The sequence below is a fragment of the Scyliorhinus torazame genome, chromosome 3, assembly GCF_047496885.1.
Source record: "Scyliorhinus torazame isolate Kashiwa2021f chromosome 3, sScyTor2.1, whole genome shotgun sequence".
NCBI classification, from domain to species: domain Eukaryota; kingdom Metazoa; phylum Chordata; class Chondrichthyes; order Carcharhiniformes; family Scyliorhinidae; genus Scyliorhinus; species Scyliorhinus torazame.
Genome location: NC_092709.1, coordinates 147,673,793 through 147,689,961, shown reverse-complemented (window position 1 = coordinate 147,689,961; position 16,169 = coordinate 147,673,793). Strand labels below are relative to the sequence as shown.

Below are 16,169 nucleotides of genomic sequence, written 5' to 3'. Positions count from 1 at the left end.
TCCCGCTCCTACGCTGCTGACTGGTGCGACAGCAAAATCTTCGGGGTTCATGAGGCGCTGCATCGCTTGCATTGCCTGCATGGCTCTCTCTTATCTGCTCGTTACGTTCGAATTTGGAACAGGGGGTCAAGGTGGTGTGGTAGATACGGGTACGGCTTGCGCTAATTTCCGAAATACCAACTGCCGATAGTTTTGACGCAATAAAAAGTCTATCAGTTTTGCCTTATAACCCTGTTAGTTACGCATGCATATACACACTTCCAAATTGTGAATTATTAACCAGAACCGCTTGAACACTTGTGGGTTTTTTTTTTGTTTCCGATTGGATTCTAATTCAAAATTTTGGGTTTCTCCCGGAGTGGTTTTCCACTTCTAAGTCGGGTCCCGTCAGGATGTTGCCAATTATGTTGCTCTTTCTAGCTTTAGTCTATTTGCTCTGTTTAGGTCACCTTTGCTCATGAGTCACCAGGTATCTTTATGATACCGCCACGTGGTTCAAGTTCAGGTTATGATTAATAACACAGCACACCGCTTAGTAAGAATTAAAACAACGGTCACTTATTATATACAACAAGCAATATTAATACCCTAATCCCTAATACTACTATTTATATAATAAACCTATCACTACTGGCCAATACTTAACTTAAGAAGAGCCCACCAGGTCAGGGAAACGAATGGCTTGTCCAATCAAATCTGGCCCGCGGGATTCAAAAGGCTGCTACAGGTCGGTGGCTAGGTGTCTCTACCGGATAGCGATCGTTGGATTCACACTTACAGTGGCCGGTGGCTGGTCTTACGAAGGTCTCGAGCAGGCGAAGATGAGAGAGAGAGAGATCTGAACTTGGACCTTCACTTTTATAGGGCCCAGGGGCTTCCCGCCTCCCGGGGCGGCCCTTGACCCTGAGTCCCAAGTGATTGGATTCTGTCCCCAGTCTCTGGGGTCGATGTGTCCAATGGTGAGGCGATTCCTCGATCGGGGGGGTGGTCGTTCACCTGTCTTTGTTTCGGCCACTGCAGGCGCCGACAGGTCCGGCCCGGTATTCAATTGCTAATATGTTGCAATTGTTCCCGGGGATAGCCGATTTAGATGTGGATGTCTGAGTAGATGGGCTGCAAACAGTCCTGAATGCAACTGCGGATACCTGGGTTGATGGGCTGTTGATAGCCCTGAGTATCGATCTGGGCTACGTTCCCCGAGCTGAAGCTGCAAACCTGTCTGCAGCTGCCTGCTTGTGTCTTTTTGGCTGCTTTTCCCAGCAGTCTTTCGGGTTAGCCATTTTAAACTGGGTTTTGGCCAGATTAATCGGAACGCAGCCATTTTACATGGCTACAGTATAGCGACACAGGCCAAGGTGTGATCTGGTGATTAAGTCACATAGCACCACGACAGACACTGTGGATGGATGGATGGATGGACACTTTTCATAGAATCATAGAATCACTACAGTGCAGAAGGAGGCCATTCGGCCCATCAAGTCTGCACCAACCCCCTGAAAGAGCACCCTACCTAGTTGCCCGCCCTTGCCCTGTAACCCCACCTAGTCTTTAAACACTAAGGGGCAATATAGCATGGCCAATCCACCTAACCTGCATATCTTTGGACTGTGGGAGGAAACCAGAGCTCCGAGAGGAAACCCAAGCAGATATGGGGGGAGCATACAAACTCAGGAGTATAATGGAATATTCTCCACTTGCCTGGATGAGTGAGGCTCCAACAACACTCAAGAAGCTCGACACCATCCACGATAAAGCAGCCTGCTTGATGCTCACCATTCCACAAACATTCAAACCCTCGACCACTGACGAACAGTGGCAGCCGTATGTACCATCTACAAGATGCACTGCAGTAAATCACCAAGGTTCCTTCGACAACACTTTCCAAACCCACGACCATTGCCATCTAGAAGGCCAAGAGCAGCAGATACCTGGGAACCCCACCACCTGGAGATTCCCTCCAAGTTACTCACTACCCTGACTTGGAAATATATCATCGCTCCTTCACTGTTGCTGGGGCAACATCCTGGAACTCCCTCCCTAACAGCACTGAGGGTGTACCTACACCTCAAGGACTGCAGCGATTCAAGAAGGCAACTCACCACCACCTTCTGAACGGAAACTAGGGATGGGCAATAAAAGCTGGCCTAACCAGCGATGCCCACATCCTGTAAAATGAATTTTTAAAAAAATCTCACAGTCACTCAAGGCTGGAATCGAACCAAGGTTCCTGGCACCGTGAGGTATTAGTGGAAACCAATGAGCCACCGTGCCATCCTGGTGGGGTGTCCATTATTTTTGTCCATCACTTTTGAATATTTTTGAATGTCCGACTATGATGCCTGCTAGTGGAGTATAGGTTCCATGACTCAGATTACTCCAATAAAATAAAAATATGTATCAATTGCAAAGAATGGATTTGCAGGTGAAGTAGGGAAACAGCTAGTTTCTGGGCAAATTTGAATCAGTGCCTTCAAAGAAACAAAGGAAACAAACTTGATCAAACCAGATGGGACATTAGGTGAAAATATACTTGTGTACATTATTTCCAGGCTGGATGCATTATGTCATTATTCAACAACTCTTCAGAAATAATTTTCATAACGGTCATTCATTATCTGAAAATTAGACACTGTTGCCCTCTAGTGACTAAATACAGACATTGTGCAGTGTGATTTTACATGTGTGTATGTGTGAAATAGAGAAAGAGAAAAACAAGGGTGAGAGGCGGCAATTTTAATCTGAAGGAGCTCATAGACTTGGGTATAAGTGGTGTTAAATCTGGCAGAAATGCAGTGTCCTGAGGAACTGGGCTCCAAGCCACCAACTAATCTCCTGAGGGTGGACAGAGGTTTTACCAATTCAAAAAACGTAATAGCTCAACTTGTGTGATAGTTCAGCACTGTTTTAAATTGAATGGCATATCCAAACATTTTTGGAGCTGACTGGAACTAGCAATAAAAAGCAGGGCCAGAACAAAATTGCAATTGTGGTGGCTGATTGAAACTCACGAAATACTGCACTAAATGCAACCAGGGGCTGGTTTAGCACAGGGCTAAATAGCTGGCTTTTAAAGCAGACCAAGGCAGGCCAGCAGCGCGAGTTCAATTCCCGTACCAGCCTCCTCGCACAGGCGCCGGAATGTGGCGACTAGGGGCTTTTCACAGTAACTTAATTTGAAGCCTACTTGTGGCAATAAGTGATTTTCATTTCATTTTCATTTTTTTCATTTCATAAATGTTAAGTATGCATAACTGTTTTCCCATTCTTTTGTTCAGCGTTTTTTTCTTCTAAACTTTGAGAATTTTTTGAATCAGGTCAGGATGGGTGGCAGTTGGTTGCCTCAGATTGAACCTTGTCAAGGAACAATATCGCCAATACCACTTGCAGCAGATGCGGCCTGCTCCTGAGAGATCTGTAATTGGACAGTCGAGAAGGGAGTAGCAGAGGACTATAGGTCCAAGGAGGCACTACCCATGACACACTGTGTATAGGCAAAGACTGAGCTTCCTTGATATGTTGGAATAGACGTGCTTCCAGTTATGGGGTCAGGTGGTGACATATATCTGCAGTCTCCTAAATGAAGACTTGTTGCCTGGTGGACCGAGTGACAATGCTTTACCAGTGGTTGTCATTGTCACCACCATTCTTAATTCTTAACCTTTTTGCCTCTGGGTCCTTCCTCGGCTGTGCTGAAGACATGGTCAGGGTCTCCCAGTCAACAATGCTAATGCAGAAATCAGGTGACTGATGGGTTGTTTGGCAGGACCTGCAATTATGTGATCTTTTCCTGTGATGACGCCAGTCAGAATGAGCAGGTACTTGGATTTTCATCACTGGCCATCTTTACACAGGTGCAGGGCATTGTCAACAGCCAGAGGCAAATTTTCAATGAAACATACAGCGCTGCAGTGCGGGACTCTGTCCAGTGGTGAGGGCCCATACTGAGAGATAGCTGTAGTGTGTATGTGGGAGCACCAATCAGTCGAAGTCCGCCTCTGTATTCATGTGCTTTTCCCTGGTCGCTCAGTTCCAATGCTTAACTTTGAACTTTGGCAATCGAACCGCAGTCACTGACTGCAACACATGCGGATTTGCAGCACACTCAGGTCCTCACTTGGTCTCAAAATTTACACTGTAATAAATCAAGCTTCCTTCACCCTCTTAAACAATCACTGCTTTGCAAAGCAACCAGAGAACGTTCTCTCTCTGGTAAAAACGGTGACAAGTTTGTTAGATCACTTCCAGTCAGTCAAAAATAAACACAGGGTGGGATTCTGTGACCCTGAGGCTAAGTGTTGACGCCGTCGGAAACACCGTCGCCTTTCTCGACGGCATCAACACGGCCTTAGGATCAGCACTTAGCATGGCACTGGAGCAGTTCACGCCGCTCCAGCTGCTGATCCCAGCGCCAACTGGGCGCCGCGGGATCCGCGCATGCGCAGTGGCACCGGCGCCAACGTGCGCATGCGCAGTGGCTTCCTTCAAAGCGCCGGCCCCGACACCACAAGGCGCAGGGCTACAGGGGCCGGCGCAGAAGAAAGGAGGCCCCCAGCCAGAGAGGCGGCCCGCCAATCGGTGGGCCCCGATCGCGGGCCAGGCCACATCAGAGGCCCACTCCCGGGTGGGACTCCTCCTCCCCCACCACAGGCTGCCCCCCCCGACCCTTCCACGCCGAGTTCCCGCCGGCTGAGAGCAGGTGTGGACGGCGCCGGCGGGACTCGGCTTTTTTACAATAGCTGTTCGGCCCATCCCGGGCCGGGAATTGGCGGCCAGCCGCGTACAGCGGCCCCCAACCGGTGCCGCGGCAACCACGCCGGCGCCAATGGTGCCGATTCTCCGCTCTGCGGAGAAACGCGTGCCGGCGTCGGAGCAGCGTGGCGCGATTCGCGCTGGTCGCGGGGATTCTCCGGCCCGGCCCTGGGCTGAAAGAATCCCGTCCACAATACCCGAAATCTCCGATTGGCAGCTCCTTCGCTTTTCAAGTTTTTTTTAAATGACAGCTGTAGTGAGAGATTACAACTTGAGTGTGCTAAGGAACAACCCCAAAGAATGACTACCAAACAATCGATGAATAGCTCTACCTCTGTTCCAGTTTGCCATCGCTTCACCCTCTTTCTCTCTATAGCGTGTGTTTGTTTTAAATAAAACAGCCAATCAAGTTGGAACTGAGAGGTTGGGCTTTGTGCTTCTCCAGGGAAAGTGTACAAGCAAGTCAGTCTCGGCAAGCATAACTATGGGCCAGTCAGTGGCAAGCTGAACACTGACAGACTGCAACTCTCACCAGACTTCCTGGGCAGGATTCTCCACCCTCCGAGCCGCGAGTTTCTCAGCGGTGGGAGGCAGCGCGCTGCTTGCTGGCGGTGATATCCTCTGCTTCCGCCGCTGTTAATGGGAATTCCCATCAAAGCCATCCCATGCCGCTGGGAAACCCGTGGGCGGGGATGAACTGCCGGCGGGACCAGAGCATCCCACTACCAGCGAATGGCCGGGGAATTCTGGCCTATGTGTTCATCAGCAACAGCCCTGTTATTTTTAAGACGGCGAAAGCCTACTCTTTCCAAATTTTTACGAGAAGCCTCCAATTCAGTGTACAATAATAATTGAGATAAAGGAGAGGGAGGGTACGCAAACTCATCTGCCTTACACTTCATTTGACAGACATTTTACTGGAAAGCACCATTTCCAGGTTTGTGGTTCAGTGGATGTGACTGCTCTTCCATATCTGCTGCATCAAATTCTGAGGGCAGGATGTGGCTTGATGGCCCCGCAAAGAGGAAGAACGTGGGGCACCCAAAGGTGTAAGTCTGCCTCTGTGGACAGCAGGCTCATAGCAAATTAATGCATCCATAAATCACCCAAGAGTGTTTATCAATCACAAGGATTTCCAGTCTGTGAACATACAGCGTGTGCAACAACAGAAATAGGCTTTTGCAGGTGCACAAGATTCCCAGGGAACTGCCACAATGCTTTTGTCCTTCGGCATTCGAAGCTCACTGGTCACCTTGGACCAGCATGTTGAATTTTGGGGTGGCTTCCAAGAGGCATGAGACATGGCTAATGCCAAGAAGCCCAACCAATAAAGTCCAACAGCGCTACAGTGAATTCCATATGATCATCAACTGCTGCATGCTGAAAACACACTTGAAGTACCTGGACTGATCTGGAGGTAGCCTTCAGTATGCAGCGGGCAAGGATCTCCGGAAAGATATTGGCTCGCTGCAAACTTCACAACATTGTGCATCAATGGGAATTCCTTCAGGAAGAATAAGACAAAGAGCGCTAATCAGCTGCAGATAATTCTGAGGCGAGTGAAGAAGAAGGGGGAAGAGCAAGGGAGGCAGTGGCCTAGCGGTTTTGTCACTGGACTAGTAATCCAGAGACCTGGGTAATGCTCAGATGGTAGAATTTGAATTCAATAAACATCTGGAATTAAAAGTGTAATGATGACATGAAACCGCTGTCGATTGTCATAATAACAAAAACCATCTAGTTCACTAATACCCTTTAGGGAACAAAATCTGCTGTCCTTACCTGGCTTGGCCTCCATGTGATTCCCGACCCACAACAATGTGGTTGACTCTTAAGTGCCCTCTGAAATGGTCCAGTAAGCTATTCAGTTCAAGGGCAATTGGGGATGGGCATCAAATGCTCGGCATAGCCAGCGATACCCACACCTCTTAAACAATGAGAGAAATGTAGCCGCCGCTACTCACCTCTTGCGTGCAACCCATGTCAGAATCACATGTAATGATCGCCTAACCTCCAATGCCATCGACACAACCTGTAAACAACCATCAACTGCAACCCCCCCCCCCCCCCCCCCCCCCCCGAGCCGTCCCTATCAATTTATGTCTTCCCATTCATAATCAAGCAAGTTAAAAGGAAACTTGCCTCCCAGTGACCAAGAAGGGGCAACACGGGAAAGTGATGCAGACTAATAAAATTAATGTCATTCTGTTAAAGAATAGAAAGTTCACAACATAACATTTTTTCATTCATGCTGTATGTGCCCTTGGTGAACTACAAATCTTTACTCTTTTTTTTCATGTCCTGTGGATTCGGCAGAGTTGGCAGCAGGTAGCTCAGATTCCTGCCTTGACTGCTGACATGTTCTTGGTCAATGATTTCTGGGTATTGCCAAAGACTGCTCCACCTGCACTGCGCATGGGCAAATGGCTCTATCCGGAGACAGGGCAACATGTCGGGTACGAAGCAAGGTGGGGAAGCAATGGGTGAGAAGTGGAAAGGCTTTGAGTGAAGTCCCCACTTCCCTTTTGGCTTTCATCACTGTCATGGGCCAGTACACTTCGCTCTGATGAAGAACATTTTGCTACAGGTCAGTGCAACACTCTAAGGCCAAGGCTAGGGTATTCATCATCTTATTTAAGGTGGTCATGATCAAAGGTTAGATGGGCTAGTGGGTGTTTATGGATGAAGGCTCATGCAGAGGGACCTTCCTCCGGGCCCTGGCCATGGGGGCACTTCCATCCCAACTGAATAAATACTCAACAAGCCCAGTGGTGATAGCAACACTCTGGTTATGGAACCAACTGTGACCGCATTCAGGCTAACCAAAATGTCTGTTAAGGACCCCATCTGCAATAGCCACAGGTTCTCGCCCGCGACAATAGACACCACCTGGCGTGGAGACAGGACAGAGGGATGCTGACAGGGTCATGTACACAGACAACAGACTGACAACACTTGAGAGACTAACAGAAATTCCAGCTGACAGGGAGGACGGAACTAAGATACATTCAGGTCAAAAACTTTTTACGTAGGGAAACAAGGACATACGCACGACCACCCCAACAGTCGTTGTTAGAGGACCTACTGCACGTGGACATCTTGGGGAAGGGGAACTGTGGCGACGTGTATGGGTGCCTACTGGGGAGGGCTAACACACAACTGGATGGGACAAGAAAAAAATGGGAGGAGGACTTGGGGTTTGAAATAGGGTTGGGACTCTGGAGTGAAGCACTGCATAGGGTCAACTCCACCTCCACTTGCACAAAGCTAAGCCTAATGCAGCTGAAAGTGGTACACAGCTCACTTAACTAGAACCCGAATGAGCAGGTTCTTCCCGGAGGTTGAGGACAAATGCGAACGATGCCAAGGAGGCCTGGCCAATCATGCCCATATGTTCTGGTCTTGCCCCAGACTTGTTGGGTTCTGGACAGGCTTCTTTGAGGCAAAGTCCAAGGTGGGGGAGATGAGGGTGGAGCCATGCCCAAGAGTGGCAGTCTTCAGGGTATCAGAACAGCCGGATCTCTTCTTGGGGAGGAGGGCCGATGCCCTTGCCTTTGCCTCCCTCATCGCCCGCCAGAGAATCCTACTCAGCTGGTGATCAGCAGCACCATCCAAAGCTGCAGACTGGCTGTCCGACCTGTTGGAATTTCTTCAGATGGTGAAAATCAAATTTGCCACCCGGGTGGCGGAAGAAGGCTTCCACAAGACATGAGATCCATTAACTCAGTTGTTCCATGACCTGTTTGCAGCCAACAGCCAGTAAACCAGAGGGAGCTGAAAGCCACAACACAATAACGTATGACAATGAAAGGGGTAGTGGGAGGGGGAGGAGGGAACAATGAAACATAGAACCCAACCAAGATCAGCAAACAAACAAAAAAATATGCGTCGTCACGCCAATTACGCAATAACAGAAAACAGGAACTGAAGAGGAAAAAGAGCATGCCAGATGACCAGAAAGGTTAATGAGGTCGAGAAGAAAGTGAGAGTGGAGGACCCGGTAGGGAACAAACACCCACTGGAGAATGCTAAACAATAAGCCACAACCGATGTAAATAGCAAAACACAGTCGATGTCCATACAATTTTTCCTTTTTGCTCTTTACTGTTTTACTGTTTTACTTTGTAGTAGTATTAGTTTATTATTTCATTCCATACATTATCTTTCAATGTATGTTCACAATTGCCTTTGTCTTGTACAGCTTAAAAATCCTCGATAAAAACACTTTTTAAAAAAAGGTTACTTGGACTCATTTGATTACCATATTTGATTTTCCAAGGAGTTAGCCACTCTGTCCATGCAAGAAAACATCTGTGCAATGTCCTTCAGCATCATTGACTCATGGGTCAGGTAGGCTTCTTCATTCAGTCTGTAAGCATGGTCTCATCACATCACCCTTTATGGTGCTGCGGCTCAATGATTCTCCTGTTTGTGCCCCCACCGCACTGTGGGATACATCATCTGCGCCCTGCTGAGCAGACATGCACCTTCTGATGTGAACTTTCCACTACTGTCCCTGTTACCACCATCTGCCTTTGCTGACTTGTGAAATGTGCGTCAACAGGTTAGAAACCCAACTGTCTTGTGTTATTGATCCCACTGTGTTATTGATCCCACTTAAATGCAAGTATGTTGCACTGGTGCATGGTCTGCATGAGTCCTCTGAATTAGTTCATCACCTGTGATCTTGGCTGACTGCTGCTGAGTGAAGCAGTTATTACTGGGAAATCGTTAAAGAATCAGGTCCGGTTTGCTCCCTCTCCCTTGTGTTTTGCACTTCTCCTGCGTCAGGAAGATAGGAACAGAATTATGAGTGACTGTAATGACTTGTGTTCACTAGATGGATGCAGTGCATTTGGTGAGGGTGACTACCAGGGAGAGGCATCAAATTGCATAAGAATCAGAGTGAATGTCAGTGGTGGATAGATAGATGAGGATGTGAGGAAGTGCAGTGTACGAGAATGAGGAGAGCATTTTATGGTACGTATCTTGGCCTGAACACACATGTGCTATGTGCCATTTCAATCGGTTTTGCAGGGAAGCATATCGCTGCCTGAAATAAAAACAGATTCACCTGAGGAAGGAGCAGCGCTCTGAAAGCTAGTGACATCGAAACAAACCTGTTGGACTTTAACCTGGTGTTGTAAGACTTCGTACTGAAATAAAAACAGAAGATGCTGGAAAAACTCAGCAGATCTAGCAGCATCTGTGAAGACAGAAACAGAGTTAACGTTTCAAGTTCGAATGACTTCTTCAGAGCATCTCTCCCTGGCTCCTCTCACGTGCCACAAGTACGTCCATGGTGGCATTATTGAAGTGGGGTGCAGTCTCCAGGTGTCCTGAATTCATTGTCACACTCTTGTTTCTCCTGGTTGCAATGCAAAACCCCTCCAAATTTCATCTTTGTACGGCCATTTAAATACTAGAGTCGAAAAGATTGCCGCCATGCGGATCCTCATTACACCAGCTGCACAAAAGTCACCATATACAGGAGTAAAATGGTAACAAGGTGGCTGCTTTAAAATGTTTTTGTCGGGTAGTTGAACTTACTTCTGGGTTTCCTGTAGATTACCAGAGCTCATGCTCTCTTCCCCACCCCTCAACTTCAAATGTGCTTCCGAGTTACTATCAGAGCCAAAGATTGTAAAGTCTGGTTCATTTCTTCCCTGCACCCTCTCCCCTACCTCCCCGCCTCCCCATGCAACCCCACCCCCACGCACCTACCACCCTCCCCATCCAATAACAATATCCTTCATACCCCAAAACAATTTTTCATTTTCTAAGTAATATTGACGCATTATACTTGTTTTTGCAATAATCATCTTTTATTTGATAAGACAAACATTTTTTTTTTTTTAAATGTAGAGTACCCAATTCATTTTTTCCAATTAAGGGGCAATTTAGTGTGGCCAATCCACCTACCCTGCACATCTTTGGGTTGTGGGGGTGAAACCCACACAAACACAGGGAGAATGTGCAAACTCCACATGGACAGTGACCCAGAGCCGAGATCGAACCTGGGACCTCGGCGCCGTGAGACTGCAGTGCTACCACTGCGCCACCGTGCTGCCCTTGATAACACAAACATGATATAATACATGCATGGAAATGAAAATTGACGTTACACAGACTTGAGGGACATAACTCGGCCAACCACCAATTCCTCCCTTCACACATTGTTTGACAAATTTTCTAACAGAACCGTGAGTCAAAAATACTTCAAATTCTTTTTCTGTTTACAGATAAGCGGTGTTTACAGATGATGTCAACCCAACCTTTTTTGAAGGGTGGTCTACCTCCAAGTCAGATACCCCAAGCCGACCTCAGACAGCAGTCAATGCTGAATATGCAGCCCAGCACACAGTACAAGAGCAGCAATGTAAGCAACTACTGTAATTATAGCTTCACTGTAGTGTTATATCTTCTGCAATTATACCAAATGGTGTAAAATTCAGAAATAAAAAGAGAAAATGCTGGAAATACCCGGCAGATCTGACAGCATCCATCGGAAGAGGAAGAGAGTTCATGTTTCCTATCAATTATCATTGTTAACTCTCTTTCTCTCTCCACAGATGCTGTCAGTCCTGCTGAGTATTTCTAGCATTTCCTTTTTATATTTCAGGCATCATTCGCAAGATTTCGCTCTTGAACACGTAATTTATAATGGACACTCCAAAATATACAAGTTATCCATAAATAGTGAACCAGTAATGCTTAAAATTCAAAGATACTTCTTATGAAAAATTCAAAGAAAGCAACCTATTCGTCTTTTTAATTTAGCGACTTACTCTGCTGCCATTTGAACTAGTGTCTTCAGTGGAATTTTATTCTTCATCCGGGAAAGATTGGTTTAACAGGAGTTAATAGAAATAAAAACAGAAAATACTGGAAATTAGCCACCTACTTCAGGGGCCCACAGATCATCCTTAATAGGACAGCAAACATGGAGGCAGCAGATTAGGAGGCAATCTCCTGGAAGGTTATACCAGGAGGAGGGGGCACCTTGAAGTCATGTGTGAGCTCAGGATCCCCACATGGTCCTGACGTCAGGGCTTCAATGCCGATCATAAATACAGCGCAACATTTAATTTTGATCAACTTTTATGGATGGGATGCCTTGGGGGTGATAGGTGGGAGAATGAGTGGGGTGCTGCATGGGACATCTGGAGGCGTGAGAGGGGGGCTGAAGAGGGGTCTGGGTTTGATGGGGGTACTGAGGGAATGAAGGGGGCTGAAATGAGGGTCTGGGGAGTGAGGTAGATGAATGAAGAGAGGCTGAATGGGAGGCCTGTGGGGGGGGGATCAGTTGGGGGAATGAAGGGGGTGCTGAAGGGGTGATCTGGAGGGGTGCGATGTGGCTCAATGGGGGCTGAAGGGAGGTTCTGAGGAGGGGGGGGGCTATGCCAGCGATAAGGGTGAGGTGATGTCCTGCCTGTTAGCTGGTGGGCGCTGCAGCAGCTAATGCAGATCGGAGCGGCCCTTAAAATGGTGCTACAATCTCAGAGGTACGGGACCTGTCTCAGAGATTAGGTCCCACCCCTGTCTGCTGCAGACTGGACCCCGGTATGCCATAGAATGGCACGGAGAAGCCAATTTCCCAAACAAATGTTTCCAAGTGCCATGGAATGACATGTCGGGCTTCTACTAGAGCCAGCGGGGACCAGTCCCGATTCTCTGCTGACGGGAGCGCTTAGACTTTGGAACGGCGAATCCAGGCCTAGGTGACAAAAGAGTTGGTTGTGTATGGCCAAAGTGAGTCATAATGGTGCAAGTAAAGAAACAAAATGTGTGTCGAGGGGAGGTATGAATATTTTCTTTATTCTTTCACAGGATTTGGCCATTTCAGGCAAGACAAGTATTTATTGCCCATTTCATATGCCCTTGAGAAGGTGGTAGTGAGCCGTCTTTTTGAACCCCTGCAGTTCATGTGGTGAGGTTCACTCAGTGCTGTTAGGAATGGATTTCAGAATTTTGACCCTGTGACAGTGAAGGAATGGTGATCTAATTTCAGCACGGTGCAGCACGGTAGCATTGTGGATAGCACAATTGCTTTACAGCTCCAGGGTCCCAGGTTCGATTCCGGCTTGGGTCACTGTCTGTGCGGAGTCTGCACATACTCCCCGTGTGTGCGTGGGTTTCTTCCGGGTGCTCCGGTTTCCTCCCACAGTCCAAAGATGTGCAGGTTAGGTGGATTGGCCATGCTAAATTGCCCTTAGTGTCCAAAATTGCCCTTAGTGTTGGGTGGGGTTACTGGGTTATGGGGATGGGGTGGAGATGTTGACCTTGGGTAAGGTGCTCTTTCCAAGAGCCGGTGCAGACTCGATGGGCCGAATGGCCTCCTTCTGCACTGTAAATTCTATGATAATTTCAAGTCAGGAATTTTGGCTTGGATGGGAACTTCCAAGTGTTAGTGTTCCCATGTATCTGCTGTCATTGTCCTTCTAGGTGGTAGAGATCGTGGACAGGATTCTCCGTGCCGCCGCACCTGGTTTCTGGTGTGGCGTGCCTCCGCTGGCAGCAGGATTCTCCGTCCCGGCAGCCAGCCAATGGAGTTTCCCATTGTGGGCACCCCCACACCATCGGGAAATCCGCAGGCGTGAGCGCACTGCCGGCGAAGCGGAGGATCCCGCCAACGGAGAATCCAGCCCGGCAAGTTTGGAAGGTACTGCCGAAGGAGCCTTCTTGAGTTGCTGCAGTACATCTTGTAGATGGTAAACACTGCTGCCACTGTGTGGTGAAGGGAACACATGTCAAGGTGATAGACAGGGTGTCAATCAAATAAAATGTTGTTGAGCAGATGCAAAAGCAAAAAAAAAGAGAAAAACAAGAGAATACAACCAAAACCAGCAAAGAGAAAGAAAATAAAACAAGGTTCCAGTCTGAAACTGTTGAACTCAGTTTTGAGTCCAGAAAGCTGTGAAGTGTCTAATAAAAAGAGGAAGTACAAAACAGAAAATGTTGGAAATATTCAGCAGGCCAACAGTACAATGACAGAGTTTAATATAATGGGGATTAACTCTGAATTAATTTGATTAAATTACATATTTTGAAACCATTATTTGTTAACTTGCTACAGCCAGAATTACTTTGCTTTCCCTGATGTTTTGATTTGCTCTCATTATTCTAGCTTTTGTGTTTTTTAGATGCAAAGAGGGAAGAAAAGTTGTGACAGTCATGCAGTTCCAGGTACCGCCACGGAAGCCGTTTTACAAGATAGTAAAGCATTTTGCCTCCCACCTTCAGTAAACAGGAAATAAGACAGCTATCTGTACTTGCCCTTGGCCCTGGATCATCAGCTTTCATTTTTTAGCTCTTTTCTCACTCCCGTTTTAGAACCATAGAACTGCTACAGTACAGAAGGAGGCCATTCGGCCCAACGGATCTGCACCGACCCTCTGAAAGAGTATCCTACCTAGGATCACTCCCCCAACCTATCTCCGTAACCATACCTAACCTGTACTTTGGACACAATGGGCAATTTTAGCCTGGCTAATCCACCTAACCTGCACATCTTTGGGCTGTGGAAGGAAACCGGAGCATCCAGAGGAAATCCACGCAGACACGGGGAGAAAGTGAATACTGTCTGTATTCAAAGATCTAATAGTTTGCTTCAGAATAGCTTTCTATTGTCTACCAAGCCAAATGATTTCAGGCATTGTAACAATTTGATGTGACCCTCTATAGACCATCTATGAAAAATGTGCAGAACATGGACAACCGTGACCAGGCCTTTCCCCTCCTCTGTAAGATATGGTGAAATACATTTGTCACAAAGTAAAAGTTCTATCTTTTCACGATAAACATTATACTTTGTATGGTCTACTATGCATGAATGACACTTTATAAAATGGAGTAACTATAATAATTAGTTTGCTACATTACCAAAATTGGCAATGAAATAACCTATTTGGAAAGGTAATTAATTGAGCATTAGCTCTCTATTTAGAGTCTGCCATTTTAATGGTTGTGATACAATTGTATGCAACTTGGTTTATTTTGTCAAGTTTTGACCACAAACAGAAAAGATTACTAATGCGCAACCCTCCCAAAAGAATAGGCTCATGACCAGCATGCTGAAAGATATCTTAATATTCCATAGATGTACAATGAGTAATGAAGGGCAAATACAGAAGAATGTGACAGAACCATTCCATTTATCCAGATGTTTTTGTTTGTCTTCAGGCCCAACTGTTGACAGAACTGTCAAACCATTCACAACTGTAAAAGTCCCTGTCCAAACTTCAGGTATTTGAGTAATTTGTTACCATTAGAGTATAAACTGTCAAATTTCAAAGAAAAGATATGGATTGTAGTTTCTACTGTGCTATTTAAACATCAACTTTCATCATGAAAGAAACACCATGGGGGAAAAACTTCTAGTAGTGCCTCGCTGACTTAATCCAATCCCCTGGGAGTAAACAACACCACGGGCCATTAACTGCATAACCCACATGGTACCATTGAAGAATACCACAAAGGTAGTGGATTTCCACCCAATGTATAAAGCAGCCCCCATTCTAGATAGGGAGATAAATAGGTGAATTCTCTCCCCTTGCATGTACCACCTCCTGCCATGCAAAGCCTTGGCACAGGACTGAGTTTGTGTGGGCAATCCTGGGGCATTCCTGGACTATCCTGCAAATTCTTCCCAGATCGATGCTGCAATCCAGAAAATTGCTCCTTATAATTGAAACATCAGCGTGAAGGGAAGGCACTTCAAGCTGACAATATACTTGTGGTGTAAATGATGAGCCATGTCTGTTTGAGAGGGGGTTGACAGTTCAGTAGAGCTCGCCCCATCTATAAAAAGCGGTATACTGCAAATACTGAATATATGAGTCCAGGCCACAGAAAAGCCAGAAACTTGCCACATGTCAGTGAGATGTAAAAAGACAATGCTCAGAACTGAAAAATAACTGCCAGACAAGCATTTTTACAGACGAATGGAGAGGACAGGAGAAAAAAAATATATATTTTTAAAAGCTCATTGGAGACCTGGAGTGTAATGACTGAAAATGCTGTAAAATCTCAGCATATCTGCCCAGCATCTGGGGAGAGCAAAACAGAGTTTAACAACCTTTCTTCTTGCAAAGGTGCAGGAAGGATGGGCACAATCCCAGTAGTGGGCGGAGGGGGGGGGGGGGGGGAGGGGGGGTTGCTGGTGCGTCTGGGTACATGGGAGGCCTAGCTGTTCTTAATAACATGGGCTAATTTAAGTAAAGTTTTTGGGGCAGTGGTGTCGGGGTGTGTTAACATCAAGGTCAACATTCCAGATCGATGACCTTTCACCAGTCCCCTCATGGAGTCGTTAATCTTCTTGTGGAGTTGTCAAATTGGCAGTTCTCTTTGAAGGTCATTACCAAATATTTTGAAAGAAAAATATCCATGCTCAATGTATGAATTATCAAAGAGTAGCACCG

The 16,169-nt window shown here is 46.7% G+C and overlaps 1 protein-coding gene across 1 annotated transcript in view; it reads left to right on the top strand.

Moving 5' to 3' along the window:
- Window positions 1-16,169, top strand: part of LOC140408747 (cytokine-dependent hematopoietic cell linker-like) — a 314,639-nt gene that overhangs the window by 214,999 nt on the left and 83,471 nt on the right. Inside the window, exons 8-10 of the mRNA XM_072496381.1 lie at window positions 10,992-11,128; window positions 13,893-13,935; window positions 14,932-14,994. Of these exons, the coding sequence (XP_072352482.1) occupies window positions 10,992-11,128; window positions 13,893-13,935; window positions 14,932-14,994 (243 nt within the window). The remainder of the gene's footprint in view (window positions 1-10,991; window positions 11,129-13,892; window positions 13,936-14,931; window positions 14,995-16,169) is intronic.